Genomic DNA, 20000 nt, shown 5'->3' with positions numbered 1-20000 from the left:
ACAGTGCCGTTGCTACGGGAGACCAGGACACTGATCCCCGTCTCGATGAAGGGCACGGAGAAGTCAATGACCTCAGACCTCTCCGCGTTGATGGTGAGCGACCCCACGGCCATGTGGGCCTTCTTCTGCTCCACCTGAGTCAATGAGAGAGACAGGGTCAATGAGAGGTCATTTGGGTTCTGATACAAAACAGGACCGAGAGAAACAGCAGGAAACTGGGTTACTACTTTATACTACAACTGTAGACTACTGTATATCAATGAGAGGTCACCTTTTCCCTTCACATACACTGCCATTTTAGATCTGATACGAAACATGACTGCGAAAAAATAATGAAGGAGAAGGAAACTGGGTTACTACTCTGTATAGTGAATCACTACTACAACTAGAAAAAGCTCTGTTCTTGCCACAAACCTTTCCCTCCCCTGCTCTCTCCCCTATATTCTAATCCTCCCTCCCTCCACTCACTCACTCCCTTCCCTCCTCTGAGTCTCTACAGGTATATTTAGCTGTTAATACCTTTGGCCTTGGGCAGTGTATAAAAGTGGGCCACAACAGGCTGTGTTAACAGGGTAAACACATAGCAGAGTGAACATGAATTATTCCCTCCCCTCTGCTCTCTCCCTCTTCTCTCCCTCCTCCTCCTGATGTTTTTCATTTGTTTGTGCCCATTTCTCTCCCTCATTTATCTTTGGCTCCCTCCTGCTCTCCTATCTAAATGAAATCATTAGCCGCGTACTTAGATGATGAGAACAGGCATGCCTGTGCATTTGCATAAGCCGGGTGTGCCTACGTTGACACGTCTCCCTGTCGTTTTACTACAGAATCCAGTCAAGGTTTTATAATGCCAGATGAATCCATTCCTCAGCATCTCTGTCCCTGATATACAAACACAACATTGATCAGTTGTCAGGCAAGGCTATACGTTTCTTTGTCCCACCCGCGGTCGTTTAACTTGGACATCCTTTCATAGAGGATGCAGTACAGTGCTGTATCTAACACGTGCTATGTGATTTAATATGGGAATTAATGCCGGCGAGGTAGGGGCTTTCTCCGAGGCTCTTCCCACTGCTAACTCTAAATCTCTGAGTCTGATGAAGAGCCTCCTCTCCTCTTCTCTCCCAGACTTGAAACGAGCGGATCAAAGCCCCCCGCAGGCTAGGATATAGAGGCAGTCAAATCAGACCTGCTGGGTTCAAATAGTATTCATCTTCTGTCAAAGTCCTTTGTGCTGTGCTCAATTGAGCTTGTCTGGCGCGATAGAAGCAATAGAATAGTCCCACACGTGCAAACCCCGCCCTCCTAGTACTTCAGACAGGCTCAATCAAACAGTCAAAGTATTTGAACACATTTCAAATACTAATCGAACCCAGATCTGGAAATAAGGAGATAAGAGTCAGAACGCCAAAAGAGAAAAAAAGAAGAAGAAAAAGAGGGCCAAAGAGAGTCAGTGAGAAAGAACGGACAAACTCCCACCTCCCCGACCATTCCATTCCAGGTGCCGTTGATCTTCTTGCCGTGCTTTCCGTTGGTGACCAGGTAGAGGTCATAGGTGAACTTGACCTGCTTGGCAATCTTCTTCAGGATGTCGATGCAGAATCCTTTACAGCAGCGCTTGGTGTACTGGCCAGGTACTGTCTGGTTGCTGAGAGAGAGATTTTCTTATTCATTTTTCCTTTTGTACTTTAACTATTTGCACATAGTTACAACACTGCATATAGACATAATATGACATTTGAAATGTATTCATTATTTTTGAACTTTTGTGAGTGTAATGTTTACTGTTATTTTTTTAACTGTTTAATTCACTTTTATTTATTATCTATTTCAGTTGCTTTGGAAATGTAAACATATGTTTCCCACAATAAAGACCCTTAAATTGAAAATGTAAATTTAAACAGAAGGAGAAAAAAACAGAAGGAGGAGGATAAGAGGGAGGGAGAGGGAGAACGACAGAGAAAGAGAGATAGAGTGAGACACACAGAGAGAAATAGAAGGATAAGAGAGAGAGGGAGGGAGAGGGAGAACGACAGATAAAGAGAGATAGAGTGAGACACACAGAGAGAAATAGAAGGATAAGAGAGAGAGGGAGGGAAAGGGAGAACGACAGAGAAAGAGAGATAGAGTGAGACACACAGAGAGAAATAGAAGGATAAGAGAGAGAGGGAGGGAGAGGGAGAACGACAGAGAAAGAGAGATAGAGTGAGACACACAGAGAGAAATAGAAGGATAAGAGAGAGAGGGAGGGAGAGGGAGAACGACAGAGAAAGAGAGATAGAGTGAGACACACAGAGAGAAATAGAAGGATAAGAGAGAGAGGGAGGGAGAGGGAGAACGACAGAGAAAGAGAGATAGAGTGAGACACACAGAGAGAAATAGAAGGATAAGAGAGAGAGGGAGGGAGAGGGAGAACGACAGAGAAAGAGAGATAGAGTGAGACACACAGAGAGAAATAGAAGGATAAGAGTGAGAGGGAGGGAAAGGGAGAACGACAGAGAAAGAGAGATAGAGTGAGACACACAGAGAGAAATAGAAGGATAAGAGAGAGAGGGAGGGAAAGGGAGAACGACAGAGAAAGAGAGATAGAGTGAGACACACAGAGAGAAATAGAAGGATAAGAGAGAGAGGGAGGGAGAGGGAGAACGACAGAAAGAGAGATAGAGTGAGACACACAGAGAGAAATAGAAGGATAAGAGAGAGAGGGAGGGAGAGGGAGAACGACAGAGAAAGAGAGATAGAGTGAGACACACAGAGAGAAATAGAAGGATAAGAGTGAGAGGGAGGGAGAGGGAGAACGACAGAGAAAGAGAGATAGAGTGAGACACACAGAGAGAAATAGAAGGATAAGAGAGAGAGGGAGGGAGAGGGAGAACGACAGAGAAAGAGAGATAGAGTGAGACACACAGAGAGAAATAGAAGGATAAGAGTGAGAGGGAGGGAGAGGGAGAACGACAGAGAAAGAGAGATAGAGTGAGACACACAGAGAGAAATAGAAGGATAAGAGAGAGAGGGAGGGAGAGGGAGAACGACAGAGATAGAGAGATAGAGTGAGACACACAGAGAGAAATAGAAGGATAAGAGAGAGAGGGAGGGAGAGGGAGAACGACAGAGAAAGAGAGATAGAGTGAGACACACAGAGAGAAATAGAAGGATAAGAGAGAGAGGGAGGGAGAGGGAGAACGACAGAGAAAGAGAGATAGAGTGAGACACACAGAGAGAAATAGAAGGATAAGAGTGAGAGGGAGGGAAAGGGAGAACGACAGAGAAAGAGAGATAGAGTGAGACACACAGAGAGAAATAGAAGGATAAGAGAGAGAGGGAGGGAGAGGGAGAACGACAGAGAAAGAGAGATAGAGTGAGACACACAGAGAGAAATAGAAGGATAAGAGAGAGAGGGAGGGAGAGGGAGAACGACAGAGAAAGAGAGATAGAGTGAGACACACAGAGAGAAATAGAAGGATAAGAGAGAGAGGGAGGGAGAGGGAGAACGACAGAGAAAGAGAGATAGAGTGAGACACACAGAGAGAAATAGAAGGATAAGAGAGAGAGGGAGGGAGAGGGAGAACGACAGAGAAAGAGAGATAGAGTGAGACACACACAGAGAAATAGAAGGATAAGAGAGAGAGGGAGGGAGAGGGAGAACGACAGAGAAAGAGAGATAGAGTGAGACACACAGAGAGAAATAGAAGGATAAGAGAGAGAGGGAGGGAGAGGGAGAACGACAGAGAAAGAGAGATAGAGTGAGACACACAGAGAGAAATAGAAGGATAAGAGAGAGAGGGAGGGAGAGGGAGAACGACAGAGAAAGAGAGATAGAGTGAGACATACAGAGAGAAATAGAAGGATAAGAGAGAGAGGGAGGGAGAGGGAGAACGACAGAGAAAGAGAGATAGAGTGAGACACACAGAGAGAAATAGAAGGATAAGAGAGAGAGGGAGGGAAAGGGAGAACGACAGAGAAAGAGAGAAAGAGTGAGACACACAGAGAGAAATAGAAGGATAAGAGAGAGAGGGAGGGAGAGGGAGAACGACAGAGAAAGAGAGATAGAGTGAGACACACAGAGAGAAATAGAAGGATAAGAGTGAGATGGAGGGAAAGGGAGAACGACAGAGAAAGAGAGATAGAGTGAGACACACAGAGAGAAATAGAAGGATAAGAGTGAGAGGGAGGGAGAGGGAGAACGACAGAGAAAGAGAGATAGAGTGAGACACACAGAGAGAAATAGAAGGATAAGAGAGAGAGGGAGGGAAAGGGAGAACGACCGAGAAAGAGAGATAGAGTGAGACACACAGAGAGAAATAGAAGGATAAGAGAGAGAGGGAGAGAGAGGGAGAACGACAGAGAAAGAGAGATAGAGTGAGACACACAGAGAGAAATAGAAGGATTAGAGAGAGAGGGAGGGAGAGGGAGAACGACAGAGAAAGAGAGATAGAGTGAGACACACAGAGAGAAATAGAAGGATAAGAGAGAGAGGGAGGGAGAGGGAGAACGACAGAGAAAGAGAGATAGAGTGAGACACACAGAGAGAAATAAAAGGATAAGAGAGAGAGGGAGGGAGAGGGAGAACGACAGAGAAAGAGAGATAGTGAGACACACAGAGAGAAATAGAAGGATAAGAGAGAGAGGGAGGGAGAGGGAGAACGACAGAGAAAGAGAGATAGAGTGAGACACACATAGCGAAATAGAAGGATAAGAGAGAGAGGGAGGGAAAGGGAGAACGACAGAGAAAGAGAGATAGAGTGAGACACACAGAGAGAAATAGAAGGATAAGAGAGAGAGGGAGGGAGAGGGAGAACGACAGAGAAAGAGAGATAGAGTGAGACACACAGAGAGAAATAGAAGGATAAGAGAGAGAGGGAGGGAGAGGGAGAACGACAGAGAAAGAGAGATAGAGTGAGACACACAGAGAGAAATAGAAGGATAAGAGAGAGAGGGAGGGAGAGGGAGAACGACAGAGAAAGAGAGATAGAGTGAGACACACAGAGAGAAATAGAAGGATAAGAGAGAGAGGGAGGGAGAGGGAGAACGACAGAGAAAGAGAGATAGAGTGAGACACACAGAGAGAAATAGAAGGATAAGAGAGAGAGGGAGGGAGAGGGAGAACGACAGAGAAAGAGAGATAGAGTGAGACACACAGAGAGAAATAGAAGGATAAGAGAGAGAGGGACGGAGAGGGAGAACGACAGAGAAAGAGAGATAGAGTGAGACACACAGAGAGAAATAGAAGGATAAGAGAGAGAGGGAGGGAGAGGGAGAACGACAGAGAAAGAGAGATAGAGTGAGACACACAGAGAGAAATAGAAGGATAAGAGAGAGAGGGAGGGAGAGGGAGAACGACAGAGAAAGAGAGATAGAGTGAGACACACAGAGAGAAATGGAAGGATAAGAGAGAGAGGGAGGGAAAGGGAGAACGACAGAGAAAGAGAGATAGAGTGAGACACACAGAGAGAAATAGAAGGATAAGAGTGAGAGGGAGGGAGAGGGAGAACGACAGAGAAAGAGAGATAGAGTGAGACACACAGAGAGAAATAGAAGGATAAGAGAGAGAGGGAGGGAGAGGGAGAACGACAGAGAAAGAGAGATAGAGTGAGACACACAGAGAGAAATAGAAGGATAAGAGAGAGAGGGAGGGAGGGAGAACAACAGAGAAAGAGAGATAGAGTGAGACACACAGAGAGAAATAGAAAGATAAGAGAGAGAGGGAGGGAAAGGGAGAACGACAGAGAAAGAGAGATAGAGTGAGACACACAGAGAGAAATAAAAGGATAAGAGAGAGAGGGAGGGAGAGGGAGAACGACAGAGAAAGAGAGATAGAGTGAGACACACAGAGAGAAATAGAAGGATAAGAGTGAGATGCAGGGAAAGGGAGAACGACAGAGAAAGAGAGATAGAGTGAGACACACAGAGAGAAATAGAAGGATAAGAAAGAGAGGGAGGGAAAGGGAGAACGACAGAGAAAGAGAGATAGAGTGAGACACAGAGAGAAATAGAAGGATAAGAGAGAGAGGGAGGGAGAGGGAGAACGACAGAGAAAGAGAGATAGAGTGAGACACACAGAGAGAAATAGAAGGATAAGAGAGAGAGGGAGGGAGAGGGAGAACGACAGAGAAAGAGAGATAGAGTGAGACACACAGAGAGAAATAGAAGGATAAGAGAGAGAGGGAGGGAGAGGGAGAACGACAGAGAAAGAGAGATAGAGTGAGACACACAGAGAGAAATAGAAGGATAAGAGAGAGAGGGAGGGAGAGGGAGAACGACAGAGAAAGAGAGATAGAGTGAGACACACAGAGAGAAATAGAAGGATAAGAGAGAGAGGGAGGGAGAGGGAGAACGACAGAGAAAGAGAGATAGAGTGAGACACACAGAGAGAAATAGAAGGATAAGAGAGAGAGGGAGGGAGAGGGAGAACGACAGAGAAAGAGAGATAGAGTGAGACACACAGAGAGAAATAGAAGGATAAGAGAGAGAGGGAGGGAGAGGGAGAACGACAGAGAAAGAGAGATAGAGTGAGACACACAGAGAGAAATAGAAGGATAAGAGAGAGAGGGAGGGAGAGGGAGAACGACAGAGAAAGAGAGATAGAGTGAGACACACAGAGAGAAATAGAAGGATAAGAGAGAGAGGGAGGGAGAGGGAGAACGACAGAGAAAGAGAGATAGAGTGAGACACACAGAGAGAAATGGAAGGATAAGAGAGAGAGGGAGGGAAAGGGAGAACGACAGAGAAAGAGAGATAGAGTGAGACACACAGAGAGAAATAGAAGGATAAGAGTGAGAGGGAGGGAGAGGGAGAACGACAGAGAAAGAGAGATAGAGTGAGACACACAGAGAGAAATAGAAGGATAAGAGAGAGAGGGAGGGAGAGGGAGAACGACAGAGAAAGAGAGATAGAGTGAGACACACAGAGAGAAATAGAAGGATAAGAGAGAGAGGGAGGGAGGGAGAACAACAGAGAAAGAGAGATAGAGTGAGACACACAGAGAGAAATAGAAAGATAAGAGAGAGAGGGAGGGAAAGGGAGAACGACAGAGAAAGAGAGATAGAGTGAGACACACAGAGAGAAATAAAAGGATAAGAGAGAGAGGGAGGGAGAGGGAGAACGACAGAGAAAGAGAGATAGAGTGAGACACACAGAGAGAAATAGAAGGATAAGAGTGAGATGCAGGGAAAGGGAGAACGACAGAGAAAGAGAGATAGAGTGAGACACACAGAGAGAAATAGAAGGATAAGAAAGAGAGGGAGGGAAAGGGAGAACGACAGAGAAAGAGAGATAGAGTGAGACACAGAGAGAAATAGAAGGATAAGAGAGAGAGGGAGGGAGAGGGAGAACGACAGAGAAAGAGAGATAGAGTGAGACACACAGAGAGAAATAGAAGGATAAGAGAGAGAGGGAGGGAGAGGGAGAACGACAGAGAAAGAGAGATAGAGTGAGACACACAGAGAGAAATAGAAGGATAAGAGAGAGAGGGAGGGAGAGGGAGAACGACAGAGAAAGAGAGATAGAGTGAGACACACAGAGAGAAATAGAAGGATAAGAGAGAGAGGGAGGGAGAGGGAGAACGACAGAGAAAGAGAGATAGAGTGAGACACACAGAGAGAAATAGAAGGATAAGAGAGAGAGGGAGGGAGAGGGAGGACGACAGAGAAAGAGAGATAGAGTGAGACACACAGAGAGAAATAGAAGGATAAGAGTGAGAGGGAGGGAAAGGGAGAACGACAGAGAAAGAGAGATAGAGTGAGACACACAGAGAGAAATAGAAGGATAAGAGAGAGAGGGAGGGAGAGGGAGAACGACAGAGAAAGAGAGATAGAGTGAGACACACAGAGAGAAATAGAAGGATAAGAGAGAAAGGGAGGGAGAGGGAGAACGACAGAGAAAGAGAGATAGAGTGAGACACAGAGAGAAATAGAAGGATAAGAGAGAGAGGGAGGGAGAGGGAGAACGACAGAGAAAGAGAGATAGAGTGAGACACACAGAGAGAAATAGAAGGATAAGAGTGAGAGGGAGGGAGAGGGAGAACGACAGAGAAAGAGAGATAGAGTGAGACACACAGAGAGAAATAGAAGGATAAGAGAGAGAGGGAGGGAGAGGGAGGACGACAGAGAAAGAGAGATAGAGTGAGACACACAGAGAGAAATAGAAGGATAAGAGTGAGAGGGAGGGAGAGGGAGGACGACAGAGAAAGAGAGATAGAGTGAGACACACAGAGAGAAATAGAAGGATAAGAGTGAGAGGGAGGGAAAGGGAGAACGACAGAGAAAGAGAGATAGAGTGAGACACACAGAGAGAAATAGAAGGATAAGAGAGAGAGGGAGGGAGAGGGAGAACGACAGAGAAAGAGAGATAGAGTGAGACACACAGAGAGAAATAGAAGGATAAGAGTGAGAGGGAGGGAGAGGGAGAACGACAGAGAAAGAGAGATAGAGTGAGACACACAGAGAGAAATAGAAGGATAAGAGAGAGAGGGAGGGAGAGGGAGAACGACAGAGAAAGAGAGATAGAGTGAGACACACAGAGAGAAATAGAAGGATAAGAGAGAGAGGGAGGGAGAGGGAGAACGACAGAGAAAGAGAGATAGAGTGAGACACAGAGAGAAATAGAAGGATAAGAGAGAGAGGGAGGGAGAGGGAGAACGACAGAGAAAGAGAGATAGAGTGAGACACACAGAGAGAAATAGAAGGATAAGAGAGAAAGGGAGGGAGAGGGAGAACGACAGAGAAAGAGAGATAGAGTGAGACACACAGAGAGAAATAGAAGGATAAGAGAGAGAGGGAGGGAGAGGGAGAACGACAGAGAAAGAGAGATAGAGTGAGACACACAGAGAGAAATAGAAGGATAAGAGAGAGAGGGAGGGAGAGGGAGAACGACAGAGAAAGAGAGCTAGAGTGAGACACACAGAGAGAAATAGAAGGATAAGAGAGAGAGGGAGGGAGAGGGAGAACGACAGAGAAAGAGAGATAGAGTGAGACACACAGAGAGAAATAGAAGGATAAGAGAGAGAGGGAGGGAGAGGGAGGACGACAGAGAAAGAGAGATAGAGTGAGACACACAGAGAGAAATAGAAGGATAAGAGTGAGAGGGAGGGAAAGGGAGAACGACAGAGAAAGAGAGGTAGAGTGAGACACACAGAGAGAAATAGAAGGATAAGAGAGAGAGGGAGGGAGAGGGAGAACGACAGAGAAAGAGAGATAGAGTGAGACACACAGAGAGAAATAGAAGGATAAGAGAGAAAGGGAGGGAGAGGGAGAACGACAGAGAAAGAGAGATAGAGTGAGACACAGAGAGAAATAGAAGGATAAGAGAGAGAGGGAGGGAGAGGGAGAACGACAGAGAAAGAGAGATAGAGTGAGACACACAGAGAGAAATAGAAGGATAAGAGTGAGAGGGAGGGAGAGGGAGAACGACAGAGAAAGAGAGATAGAGTGAGACACACAGAGAGAAATAGAAGGATAAGAGAGAGAGGGAGGGAGAGGGAGGACGACAGAGAAAGAGAGATAGAGACACACAGAGAGAAATAGAAGGATAAGAGTGAGAGGGAGGGAGAGGGAGGACGACAGAGAAAGAGAGATAGAGTGAGACACACAGAGAGAAATAGAAGGATAAGAGTGAGAGGGAGGGAAAGGGAGAACGACAGAGAAAGAGAGATAGAGTGAGACACACAGAGAGAAATAGAAGGATAAGAGAGAGAGGGAGGGAGAGGGAGAACGACAGAGAAAGAGAGATAGAGTGAGACACACAGAGAGAAATAGAAGGATAAGAGTGAGAGGGAGGGAGAGGGAGAACGACAGAGAAAGAGAGATAGAGTGAGACACACAGAGAGAAATAGAAGGATAAGAGAGAGAGGGAGGGAGAGGGAGAACGACAGAGAAAGAGAGATAGAGTGAGACACACAGAGAGAAATAGAAGGATAAGAGAGAGAGGGAGGGAGAGGGAGAACGACAGAGAAAGAGAGATAGAGTGAGACACACAGAGAGAAATAGAAGGATAAGAGAGAGAGGGAGGGAGAGGGAGAACGACAGAGAAAGAGAGATAGAGTGAGACACACAGAGAGAAATAGAAGGATAAGAGAGAAAGGGAGGGAGAGGGAGAACGACAGAGAAAGAGAGATAGAGTGAGACACACAGAGAGAAATAGAAGGATAAGAGAGAGAGGGAGGGAGAGGGAGAACGACAGAGAAAGAGAGATAGAGTGAGACACACAGAGAGAAATAGAAGGATAAGAGAGAGAGGGAGGGAGAGGGAGAACGACAGAGAAAGAGAGCTAGAGTGAGACACACAGAGAGAAATAGAAGGATAAGAGAGAGAGGGAGGGAGAGGGAGAACGACAGAGAAAGAGAGATAGAGTGAGACACACAGAGAGAAATAGAAGGATAAGAGAGAGAGGGAGGGAGAGGGAGAACGACAGAGAAAGAGAGATAGAGTGAGACACACAGAGAGAAATAGAAGGATAAGAGAGAGAGGGAGGGAGAGGGAGAACGACAGAGAAAGAGAGATAGAGTGAGACACACAGAGAGAAATAGAAGGATAAGAGAGAGATGAAGAGCAAAATAAAGAGAGGAAAGAGAAAAATGAGGATAATGGGACACAGGAAGAAACCAATGACCAGGTGGGTCAAAGGGCAAAAATATATGGGGCCAATCAAAGAGAGGTAGAAGAGAGGGGGACAGGTACAGGATTATCAGAAGAGAGGAGGGACAGGTACAGGACGATCAGAAGAGAGGAGGGATAGGTACAGGATGATCAGAAGAGAGGAGGGACAGGTACAGGATGATCAGAAGAAAGGGGGGACAGGTACAGGATGATCAGAAGAGAGGAGGGATAGGTACAGGATGATCAGAAGAGAGGAGGGACAGGTACAGGATGATCAGAAGAAAGGGGGGACAGGTACAGGATGATCAGAAGAGAGGAGGGATAGGTACAGGATGATCAGAAGAGAGGAGGGACAGGTACAGGATGATCAGAAGAGAGGGGGGACAGGTACAGGATGATCAGAAGAGAGGGGGGACAGGTACAGGATGATCAGAAGAAAGGGGGGACAGGTACATGATGATCAGAAGAGAGGAGGGATAGGTACAGGATGATCAGAAGAGAGGAGGGACAGGTACAGGATGATCAGAAGAGAGGGGGGACAGGTACAGGATGATCAGAAGAGAAGGGGGACAGGTACAGGATGATCAGAAGACGGGGGGGGGGCAGGTACAGGATGATCAGAAGAGAGGGGGGATAGGTAAAGGATGGTCAGAAGACGGGGGGACAGGTACAGGATGGCTAGAAGAGAGGGGGACAGGTACAGGATGATCAGAAGATGGGGGGGGGCAGTTACAGGATGATCAGAAGAGAGGGGGACAGGTACAGGATGATCAGAAGAGAGGGGGACAGGTACATGATGATCAGAAGACGGGGGGACAGGATGATCAGAAGAGAGGGGGACAGGTACAGGATGATCGGAAGAGAGGGGGGACAGGTACAGGATGGTCAGAAGACGGGGGGACAGGTACAGGATGGTCAGAAGAGAGCGGGACAGGTACAGGGTGGTCAGAAGAGAGGGGGAGAGGTACAGGATGATCAGAAGACGGGGGGACAGGTACAGGATGATCAGAAGAGAGGGGGGACAGGTACAGGATGATCAGAAGATGGGGGGACAGGTACAGGATGATCAGAAGACAGGGGGACAGGTACAGGATGATCAGAAGAGAGGGGGGACAGGTACAGGATGATCAGAAGAGAGGGGGACAGGTACAGGATGATCAGAAGAGAGGGGGACAGGTACATGATGATCAGAAGACAGGGGGACAGGTACAGGATGATCAGAAGAGAGGGGGACAGGTACAGGATGATCAGAAGAGAGGTTGACAGGTACATGATGATCAGAAGACGGGGGGACAGGTACAGGATGGTCAGGTGAGAGGGGGACAGGCACAGGATGATCAGAAGAGAGGGGGGACAGGTACAGGATGATCAGAAGAGAAGGGGGACAGGTACAGGATGATCATAAGACGGGGGGGGGGGGGGGGCAGGTACAGGATGATCAGAAGAGAGGGGGATAGGTAAAGGATGGTCAGAAGACGGGGGGACAGGTACAGGATGGCTAGAAGAGAGGGGGACAGGTACAGGATGATCAGAAGAGAGGGGGACAGGTACAGGATGATCAGAAGAGAGGGGGGACAGTTACAGGATGATCAGAAGAGAGGGGGACAGGTACAGGATGATCAGAAGAGAGGGGGACAGGTACATGATGATCAGAAGACGGGGGGACAGGTACAGGATGATCAGAAGAGAGGGGGACAGGTACAGGATGATCGGAAGAGAGGGGGGACAGGTACAGGATGGTCAGAAGACGGGGGGACAGGTACAGGATGGTCAGAAGAGAGCGGGACAGGTACAGGGTGGTCAGAAGAGAGGGGGAGAGGTACAGGATGATCAGAAGAGAGGGGGACAGGTACAGGATGATCAGAAGATGGGGGGACAGGTACAGGATGATCAGAAGAGAGGGGGGACAGGTACAGGATGATCAGAAGAGTGGGGGACAGGTACAGGATGATCAGAAGAGAGGGGGACAGGTACATGATGATCAGAAGACAGGGGGACAGGTACAGGATGATCAGAAGAGAAGGTGGGACAGGTACAGGATGATCAGAAGAGAGGGGGACAGGTACATGATGATCAGAAGACAGGGGGACAGGTACAGGATGATCAGAAGAGAAGGGGGGACAGGTACATGATGATCAGAAGAGAGGGGGAGAAACAATAAATAAACAGTGATGGTGAGGTTGACAGGAGAGGTGAGAAGAGGATGAAATGTCAATAATAAAAGGAGGAAAGGGCAAGGAATGAGAGGCAGGAGCTACAGGGAATTTAGATAGGCCAGCTCAGAGAGATAAATGGAGTGAGAAAAAAGGAGAGTGGGAAAAGGAGTGAGAGAAAAAGGAGGCCAATGAGGGGAATCCATTATGGGAGGGCAAGGTGAAGTGGAGAAACTGAAGAAGGGTGAAGCGTGAATAAAAGTAAAATAGTCCAGATATAGAAAGAGGGAGGGAAGGGATGGGGGTTATCAGAAGACAAATAGATTGAGAGAGGATGAGAGGATGAAATGGAGAGATAGATTAAATGACCAAAACACCTGAGCGGGGTCGATGAAGACCGGAAGCATCAGGTTCAGGCTTTGCCTCTTTTCTGCTTTCCCCTAAAACCGGATGCTTCCATTTTATAGATGCCATGAAGGTCCTAGACATTTTCTGCCCTTAAAGTAGAATTTGAGCTCTGTTTTAATAGAGATATTGGTCTGTTTTAATAGAGATATTGGTCTGTTTTAATAGAGATATTGGTCTGTTTTTAATAGAGATATTGGTCTGTTTTAACAGAGATATTGGTCTGTTTTAATAGAGATATTGGTCTGTTTTTAATAGAGATATTGCTGTTTTTAATAGAGATATTGGTCTGTTTTAATAGAGATATTGGTCTGTTTTAATAGAGATATTACTCTGTTTTAATAGAGATATTACTCTGTTTTAATAGAGATATTGCTCTGTTTTAATAGAGATATTGGCATGTTTTAATAGAGATATTGGTCTGTTTTAATAGAGATATTGGTCTGTTTTAATAGAGATATTGGTCTGTTTTAATAGAGATATTGGTCTGTTTTAATAGAGATATTACTCTGTTTTAATAGAGATATTACTCTGTTTTAATAGAGATATTGCTCTGTTTTAATAGAGATATTGGTCTGTTTTAATAGAGATATTGGTCTGTTTTAATAGAGATATTACTCTGTTTTAATAGAGATATTACTCTGTTTTAATAGAGATATTGCTCTGTTTTAATAGAGATATTGCTGTTTTTAATAGAGATATTGCTGTTTTTAATAGAGATATTGGTATGTTTTAATAGAGATATTGGTCTGTTTTAATAGAGATATTGCTCTGTTTTTAATAGAGATATTGGTCTGTTTTAATAGAGATATTACTCTGTTTTAATATAAATATTGCTCTTTTTTAATAGAGATATTGGTCTGTTTTAATAGAGATATTGGTCTGTTTTTAATAGAGATATTGGTCTGTTTTTAATAGAGATATTGGTCTGTTTTAATAGAGATATTGCTGTTTTTAATAGAGATATTGCTCTGTTTTAATAGAGATATTGGTCTGTTTTAATAGAGATATTGGTCTGTTTTAATAGAGATATTGGTCTGTTTTTAATAGAGATATTGGTCTGTTTTAATAGAGATATTGGTCTGTTTTTAATAGAGATATTGGTCTGTTTTTAATAGAGATATTGCTCTGTTTTTAATAGAGATATTGCTGTTTTTAATAGAGATATTGCTCTGTTTTAATAGAGATATTGGTCTGTTTTAATAGAGATATTGGTCTGTTTTTAATAGAGATATTGGTCTGTTTTTAATAGAGATATTGGTCTGTTTTTAATAGAGATATTGCTCTGTTTTTAATAGAGATATTGGTCTGTTTTTAATAGAGATATTGGTCTGTTTTAATAGAGATATTGGTCTGTTTTTAATAGAGATATTGGTCTGTTTTTAATAGAGATATTGGTCTGTTTTAATAGAGATATTGGTCTGTTTTAATTAATATAGATATTACTCTGTTTTAATAGAGATATTGCTATGTTTTAATAGAGATATTGCTCTGTTTTTAATAGAGATATTGCTCTGTTTTTAATAGAGATATTGCTGTTTTTAATAGAGATATTGGTCTGTTTTAATAGAGATATTGGTCTGTTTTTAATAGAGATATTGGTCTGTTTTTAATAGAGATATTGCTCTGTTTTGAATAGAGATATTGCTGTTTTTAATAGAGATATTGCTCTGTTTTAATAGAGATATTGGTCTGTTTTTAATAGAGATATTGCTGTTTTTAATAGAGATATTGATCTGTTTTAATAGAGATATTGGTCTGTTTTAATAGAGATATTACTTTGTTTTTAATAGAGATATTGCTCTGTTTTAATAGAGATATTGGTCTATGGTTCTCATAGGATTTTGAGCTACAGGTATGACAACCTAAACATTGACGTATATATTCAATACTAATCACAGGAGGCTGCTGTAGAGAGGACGACTCATAATAATGCCTGGAATTGAGTGAATGGAATGGTATCAAACACATGGAAACCATGTGTTTGATGTGTTTGAAACCATTGCATTGATTTCGTTCCAGACATGACTATGAGCCTGTTCTCCCCAATTAACGTGCCACCGGCCACCTGTGATAGTGATATAGGTCTTTAGTTTTCACAGTATTTTGAGTTGTTTCATGAAGGAGGTAATGGTATAAACGGCTGTAGTTGAATTTGTCATCAGCACTCAATATATGATCAATAGGAGAGAGGGAATACAGTATAGGGTTGTGTATTTGGTTAAGGTGGATCATAGTTGTCTTACAGTATTTTAAGCTGTTTCCTGCACGGCACTGTGTTCCTCATGCAGGTGCCACTGAGGGGGTCCACGTCCTCCACGATGACAAAGGGAGCCTCCTCCAGCGTCACGATGGACAGGTGGTCGTCCTCTCGGGCCTCCCCATCGGAGAACAGCTCAAACCTGGGCCACACGTGGTACTTCATGGACAGGGAGCTGTTCTCCCACTTACCCACCTGGGGATGGGAGGAGGGAAGAGAGAGGGGAGGGAAGAAAGAGAGGAGGGAAGAGAGAGAGGAGGGACGAATGATTGGGTGGTTTGCATAATCATAAATCATCAGGGACAAATAAAACACAAATAAAGAGAGAGAAAGAGAGAGAAGAAAGAGAGAGAAATAAAGAGAGGAGGAATAGAAAGAGAAAGAAGAAAGAGAAAGAAAGAGAGAGAAATAAAGAGAGGAGGAAGAGAAAGAGAAAGAAGAAAGAGAGAGAGGAGGAATAGAAAGAGAAAGAGAGAGAGGAGGAATAGAAAGAGAAAGAGAGAGAGGAGGAATAGAAAGAGAAAGAAAGAGAGAGAGGAGGAATAGAAAGAGAAAGAGAGAGAGGAGGAATAGAAAGAGAAAGAAAGAGAGAGAGGAGGAATAGAAAGAGAAAGAAAGAGAGAGGAGGAATAGAAAGAGAAAGAAAGAGAGAGAGGAGGAATAGAAAGAGAAAGAGAGAGAGGAGGAATAGAAAGAGAAAGAGAGAGAGGAGGAATAGAAAGAGAAAGAAAGAGAGAGAGGAGGAATAGAAAGAGAAAGAAAGAGAGAGAGGAGGAATAGAAAGAGAAAGAAAGAGAGAGAGGAGGAATAGAAAGAGAAAGAAAGAGAGAGAGGAGGAATAGAAAGAGAAAGAAAGAGAGAGAGGAGGAAGAGAAAGAGAAAGAAGAAAGAGAAAGAAAGAGAGAGGAGGAAGAGAAAGAAAAAGAAGAAAGAGAAAGAAAGAGAGAGAAAGAGAGAGAGGAGGAATAGAAAGAGAAAGAAAGAGAGAGAGGAGGAATAGAAAGAGAAAGAAGAAAGAGAAAGAAAGAGAGAGGAGGAAGAGAAAGAAAGAAAGAGAGAGAAAGAGAAAGAAAGAGAGAGAGGAGGAATAGAAAGAGAGAGAAAGAAAGAGAAAGAAAGAGAGAGAAAGAGAGAGAGGAGGAATAGAAAGAGAAAGAAAGAGAGAGAGGAGGAAGAGAAAGAGGAGGAAGAAAGAGAAAGAAGAAAGAGAGAGAAAGAGAGAGAAAGAGAAAGAGAGAGAAAGAGAAAGAAAGAGAGAGAGGAGGAATAGAAAGAGAAAGAAGAAAGAGAGAAAGAAAGAGAGAGAAAGAGAGAGAAATAAAGAGAGGAGGAATAGAAAGAGAAAGAAGAAAGAGAAAGAAAGAGAGAGAAAGAGAAAGAAAGAGAGAGAGGAGGAAGAGAAAGAGAAAGAAGAACGAGAAAGAAAGAGAGAGGAGGAAGAGAAAGAGAAAGAAGAAAGAGAAAGAAAGAGAGAGAAAGAGAGAAAGGAGGAATAGAAAGAGAAAGAAAGAGAGAGAGGAGGAAGAGAAAGAGAAAGAAAGAGAGAGAGGAGGAAGAGAAAGAGAAAGAAAGAGAGAGAGGAGGAAGAGAAAGAGAAAGAAGAAAGAGAAAGAAAGAGAGAGAAAGAGAGAAAGGAGGAATAGAAAGAGAAAGAAAGAGAGAGAGGAGGAAGAGAAAGAGAAAGAAAGAGAGAGAGGAGGAAGAGAAAGAGAAAGAAAGAGAGAGAGGAGGAAGAGAAAGAGAAAGAAAGAGAGAGAGGAGGAAGAGAAAGAGAAAGAAGAAAGAGAAAGAAAGAGAGAGAAAGAGAGAGAGGAGGAATAGAAAGAGAAAGAAAGAGAGAGAGGAGGAATAGAAAGAGAAAGAAGAAAGAGAAAGAAAGAGAAAGGAGGAATAGAAAGAGAAAGAGAAAGAGAAAGAAAGAGAGAGAGGAGGAATAGAAAGAGAAAGAAAGAGAGAGAGGAGGAATAGAAAGAGAAAGAAAGAGAGAGAGGAGGAATAGAAAGAGAAAGAAAGAGAGAGAGGAGGAATAGAAAGAGAAAGAAAGAGAGAGAGGAGGAATAGAAAGAGAAAGAAGAAAGAGAAAGAAAGAGAGAGAAAGAGAGAGAAAGAGAGAGAGGAGGAATAGAAAGAGAAAGAAAGAGAGAGAGGAGGAATAGAAAGAGAAAGAAAGAGAGAGAGGAGGAATAGAAAGAGAAAGAAAGAGAGAGAGGAGGAATAGAAAGAGAAAGAAAGAGAGAGAGGAGGAAGAGAAAGAGAAAGAAGAAAGAGAAAGAAAGAGAGAGAAAGAGAGAGAGGAGGAATAGAAAGAGAAAGAAAGAGAGAGAAAGAGAGAGAGGAGGAAGAGAAAGAGAAAGAAGAAAGAGAAAGAAAGAGAGAGAGGAGGAAGAGAAAGAGAAAGAGAAAGAAAGAGAGAGGAGGAAGAGAGAGAGAAAGAAGAAAGAGAAAGAAAGAGAGAGAGAGAAAGAGAGAGAGGAGGAAGAGAAAGAGAAAGAAGAAAGAGAAAGAAAGAGAGAGAAAGAGAGAGAGGAGGAAGAGAGAGAAAGAGAGAGAAAGAGAGAGGGGAGGAAGAGAAAGAGAAAGAAGAAAGAGAAAGAAAGAGAGAGAGGAGGAATAGAAAGAAAGAGAGAGAAAGAGAGAGAGGAGGAAGAGAAAGAGAAAGAGAAAGAGAAAGAGAAAGAAAGAGAGAGAAAGAGAGAGAGGAGGAATAGAAAGAGAAAGAAAGAGAGAGGAGGAAGAGAAAGAGAAAGAAGAAAGAGAAAGAAAGAGAGAGAAAGAGAGAGAGGAGGAATAGAAAGAGAAAGAAAGAGAGGAGGAAGAGAAAGAGAAAGAAGAAAGAGAAAGAAAGAGAGAGAGGAGGAAGAGAAAGAGAATGACAAAGAAAGAGAGAGAGAGGGAGAGAGGAAGAAAAAGGGTATGAGAGAAATCAAAGAAAGAAACCAGAGAATGAGAGAGAGACATAGAAAGAGAAGGAGAGGAAGACGAGAGATACTCACCTTGTCCCAGCGTCTCTGCTTGTCTAGCAGGGTGATGACCAGTTTGGGATGCATCTGGTATCCATCCTCACTGAATGACAGGTTGCGTCCCTCGAACGTCACGTTCATCAGATACCTGCGAGGAAACAATGTTACTATAGTTACTACACCATTACAACACGGGTTAAAGAATGTCTTAAAGCTGCAGTCCGTAACTCAAACAAAAACAATGACTTGACTGATACCTATGGGCAAGAAACCTCACAATGTTGTTGCTGCTATAATAAGAGTAACTGGATGTAAAGTGTTACCCACTAAACCCTCTAATATACTGTATGACACACTCTGGTTTCACACTACAGTAACATTCATACATTGCAATAACACGGGTGTTCCACAAAACATTGCCTTTGCGTCCCTTTGACATTTTAAGTAGAAACTGTGCGTCAATATTGAATTTTAAAAGGCTGTTCTATTAAATGAAGTGCCCTTTTTAATATAGACCACATGGAGAAATCAATAAACGGAAGATTGATCGTTTTGACACGTCCCTCCGTGCCCCGCCTGTGACTTTTTAACGCGCTCTGTCATTATGAAGCCCTCGTTACTTTGTTGTTTTGACAAAGTCATTTCTTAACATTAGTGTTTATCTCACGTGATCAGTGATTCATTTACGTCGGGGCCTTTACGCACGTTGCAACTATCGCTTTGTGAAAACAATATTCTAAACAAACATTAATCATCTTATAGTCAAATCATGGTTCTACCCTTTTTGGCAATTTTCTGGTGTTTTGTGTTGGAAAATTGAGCGGGTTGAGCATTAACCGTTTACCCATAGATGAACAGGCTAGAAATGTTTAACACTATCTATTATTTTGTGAAGCTTGCATTCAGTTGCCACTCCCTGATGCACATAACAAGCTTCCATTTCACATCACAAGGGGATTTATGGCTGATTTCAAATGAAATCGTAAACCCTGTTACGGTCAACACTGTTACGGTCAACCCTGTTACGGTCAACCCTGTTACAGTCAACACTGTTACAGTCAACACTGTTACGGTCAACCCTGTTACGGTCAACCCTGTTACGGTCAACCCTGTTACGGTCAACCCTGTTACGGTCTACCCTGTTACGGTCAACCCTGTTACGGTCAACCCTGTTACGGTCAACCCTGTTACGGTCAACACTGTTACGGTCAACCCTGTTACGGTCAACCCTGTTACGGTCAACCCTGTTACGGTCAACGCTGTTACGGTCAACCCTGTTATAGTCAACACTGTTACAGTCAACCCTGTTACGGTCAACCCTGTTACGGTCAACACTGTTACAGTCAACCCTGTTACAGTCATTTTCTTTTATTTGAACATGTGCTCTTTATGTTAAAATGATGTGAAATCAAATGTTTTTTGGGGACTAAGTTAAACTTCTCAAAAGGCAACGAATTGGTGGAATGACCCAACCGCATATTTCCGGTTCTAAATCAACTGCAAACCTTAATGTACACAGTGGAAATGATAACATGGTTGCAGAAACACACACACATGCAAAGAAGACATGAAGGCATTGAATTTGAGAACCTGAGTTATTGTATGTTAATGTTCCTGAGGTTGCTTGGTCAGT

The 20000-nt window shown here is 43.6% G+C and overlaps 1 protein-coding gene across 1 annotated transcript in view; it reads right to left on the bottom strand.

Annotated features, from left to right (window-relative positions):
• LOC139369571 (glutamate receptor ionotropic, NMDA 2B-like) overlaps positions 1-20000 on the bottom strand; it is a 103488-nt gene that overhangs the window by 30767 nt on the left and 52721 nt on the right. Inside the window, exons 5-8 of the mRNA XM_071108821.1 lie at positions 18401-18515; positions 15394-15602; positions 1477-1645; positions 1-134 (exon numbers count right to left, since the gene is read on the bottom strand). The exon at positions 1-134 is cut by the window's left edge and continues 20 nt beyond it. Of these exons, the coding sequence (XP_070964922.1) occupies positions 1-134; positions 1477-1645; positions 15394-15602; positions 18401-18515 (627 nt within the window). The remainder of the gene's footprint in view (positions 135-1476; positions 1646-15393; positions 15603-18400; positions 18516-20000) is intronic.

Source organism: Oncorhynchus clarkii, chromosome 17 (assembly GCF_045791955.1).
Source record: "Oncorhynchus clarkii lewisi isolate Uvic-CL-2024 chromosome 17, UVic_Ocla_1.0, whole genome shotgun sequence".
Classification (NCBI taxonomy): Eukaryota; Metazoa; Chordata; class Actinopteri; order Salmoniformes; family Salmonidae; genus Oncorhynchus; species Oncorhynchus clarkii.
The sequence above is the reverse complement of the archived record's forward strand: the minus strand, read 5'-3'. Positions and strand labels throughout refer to the sequence as shown.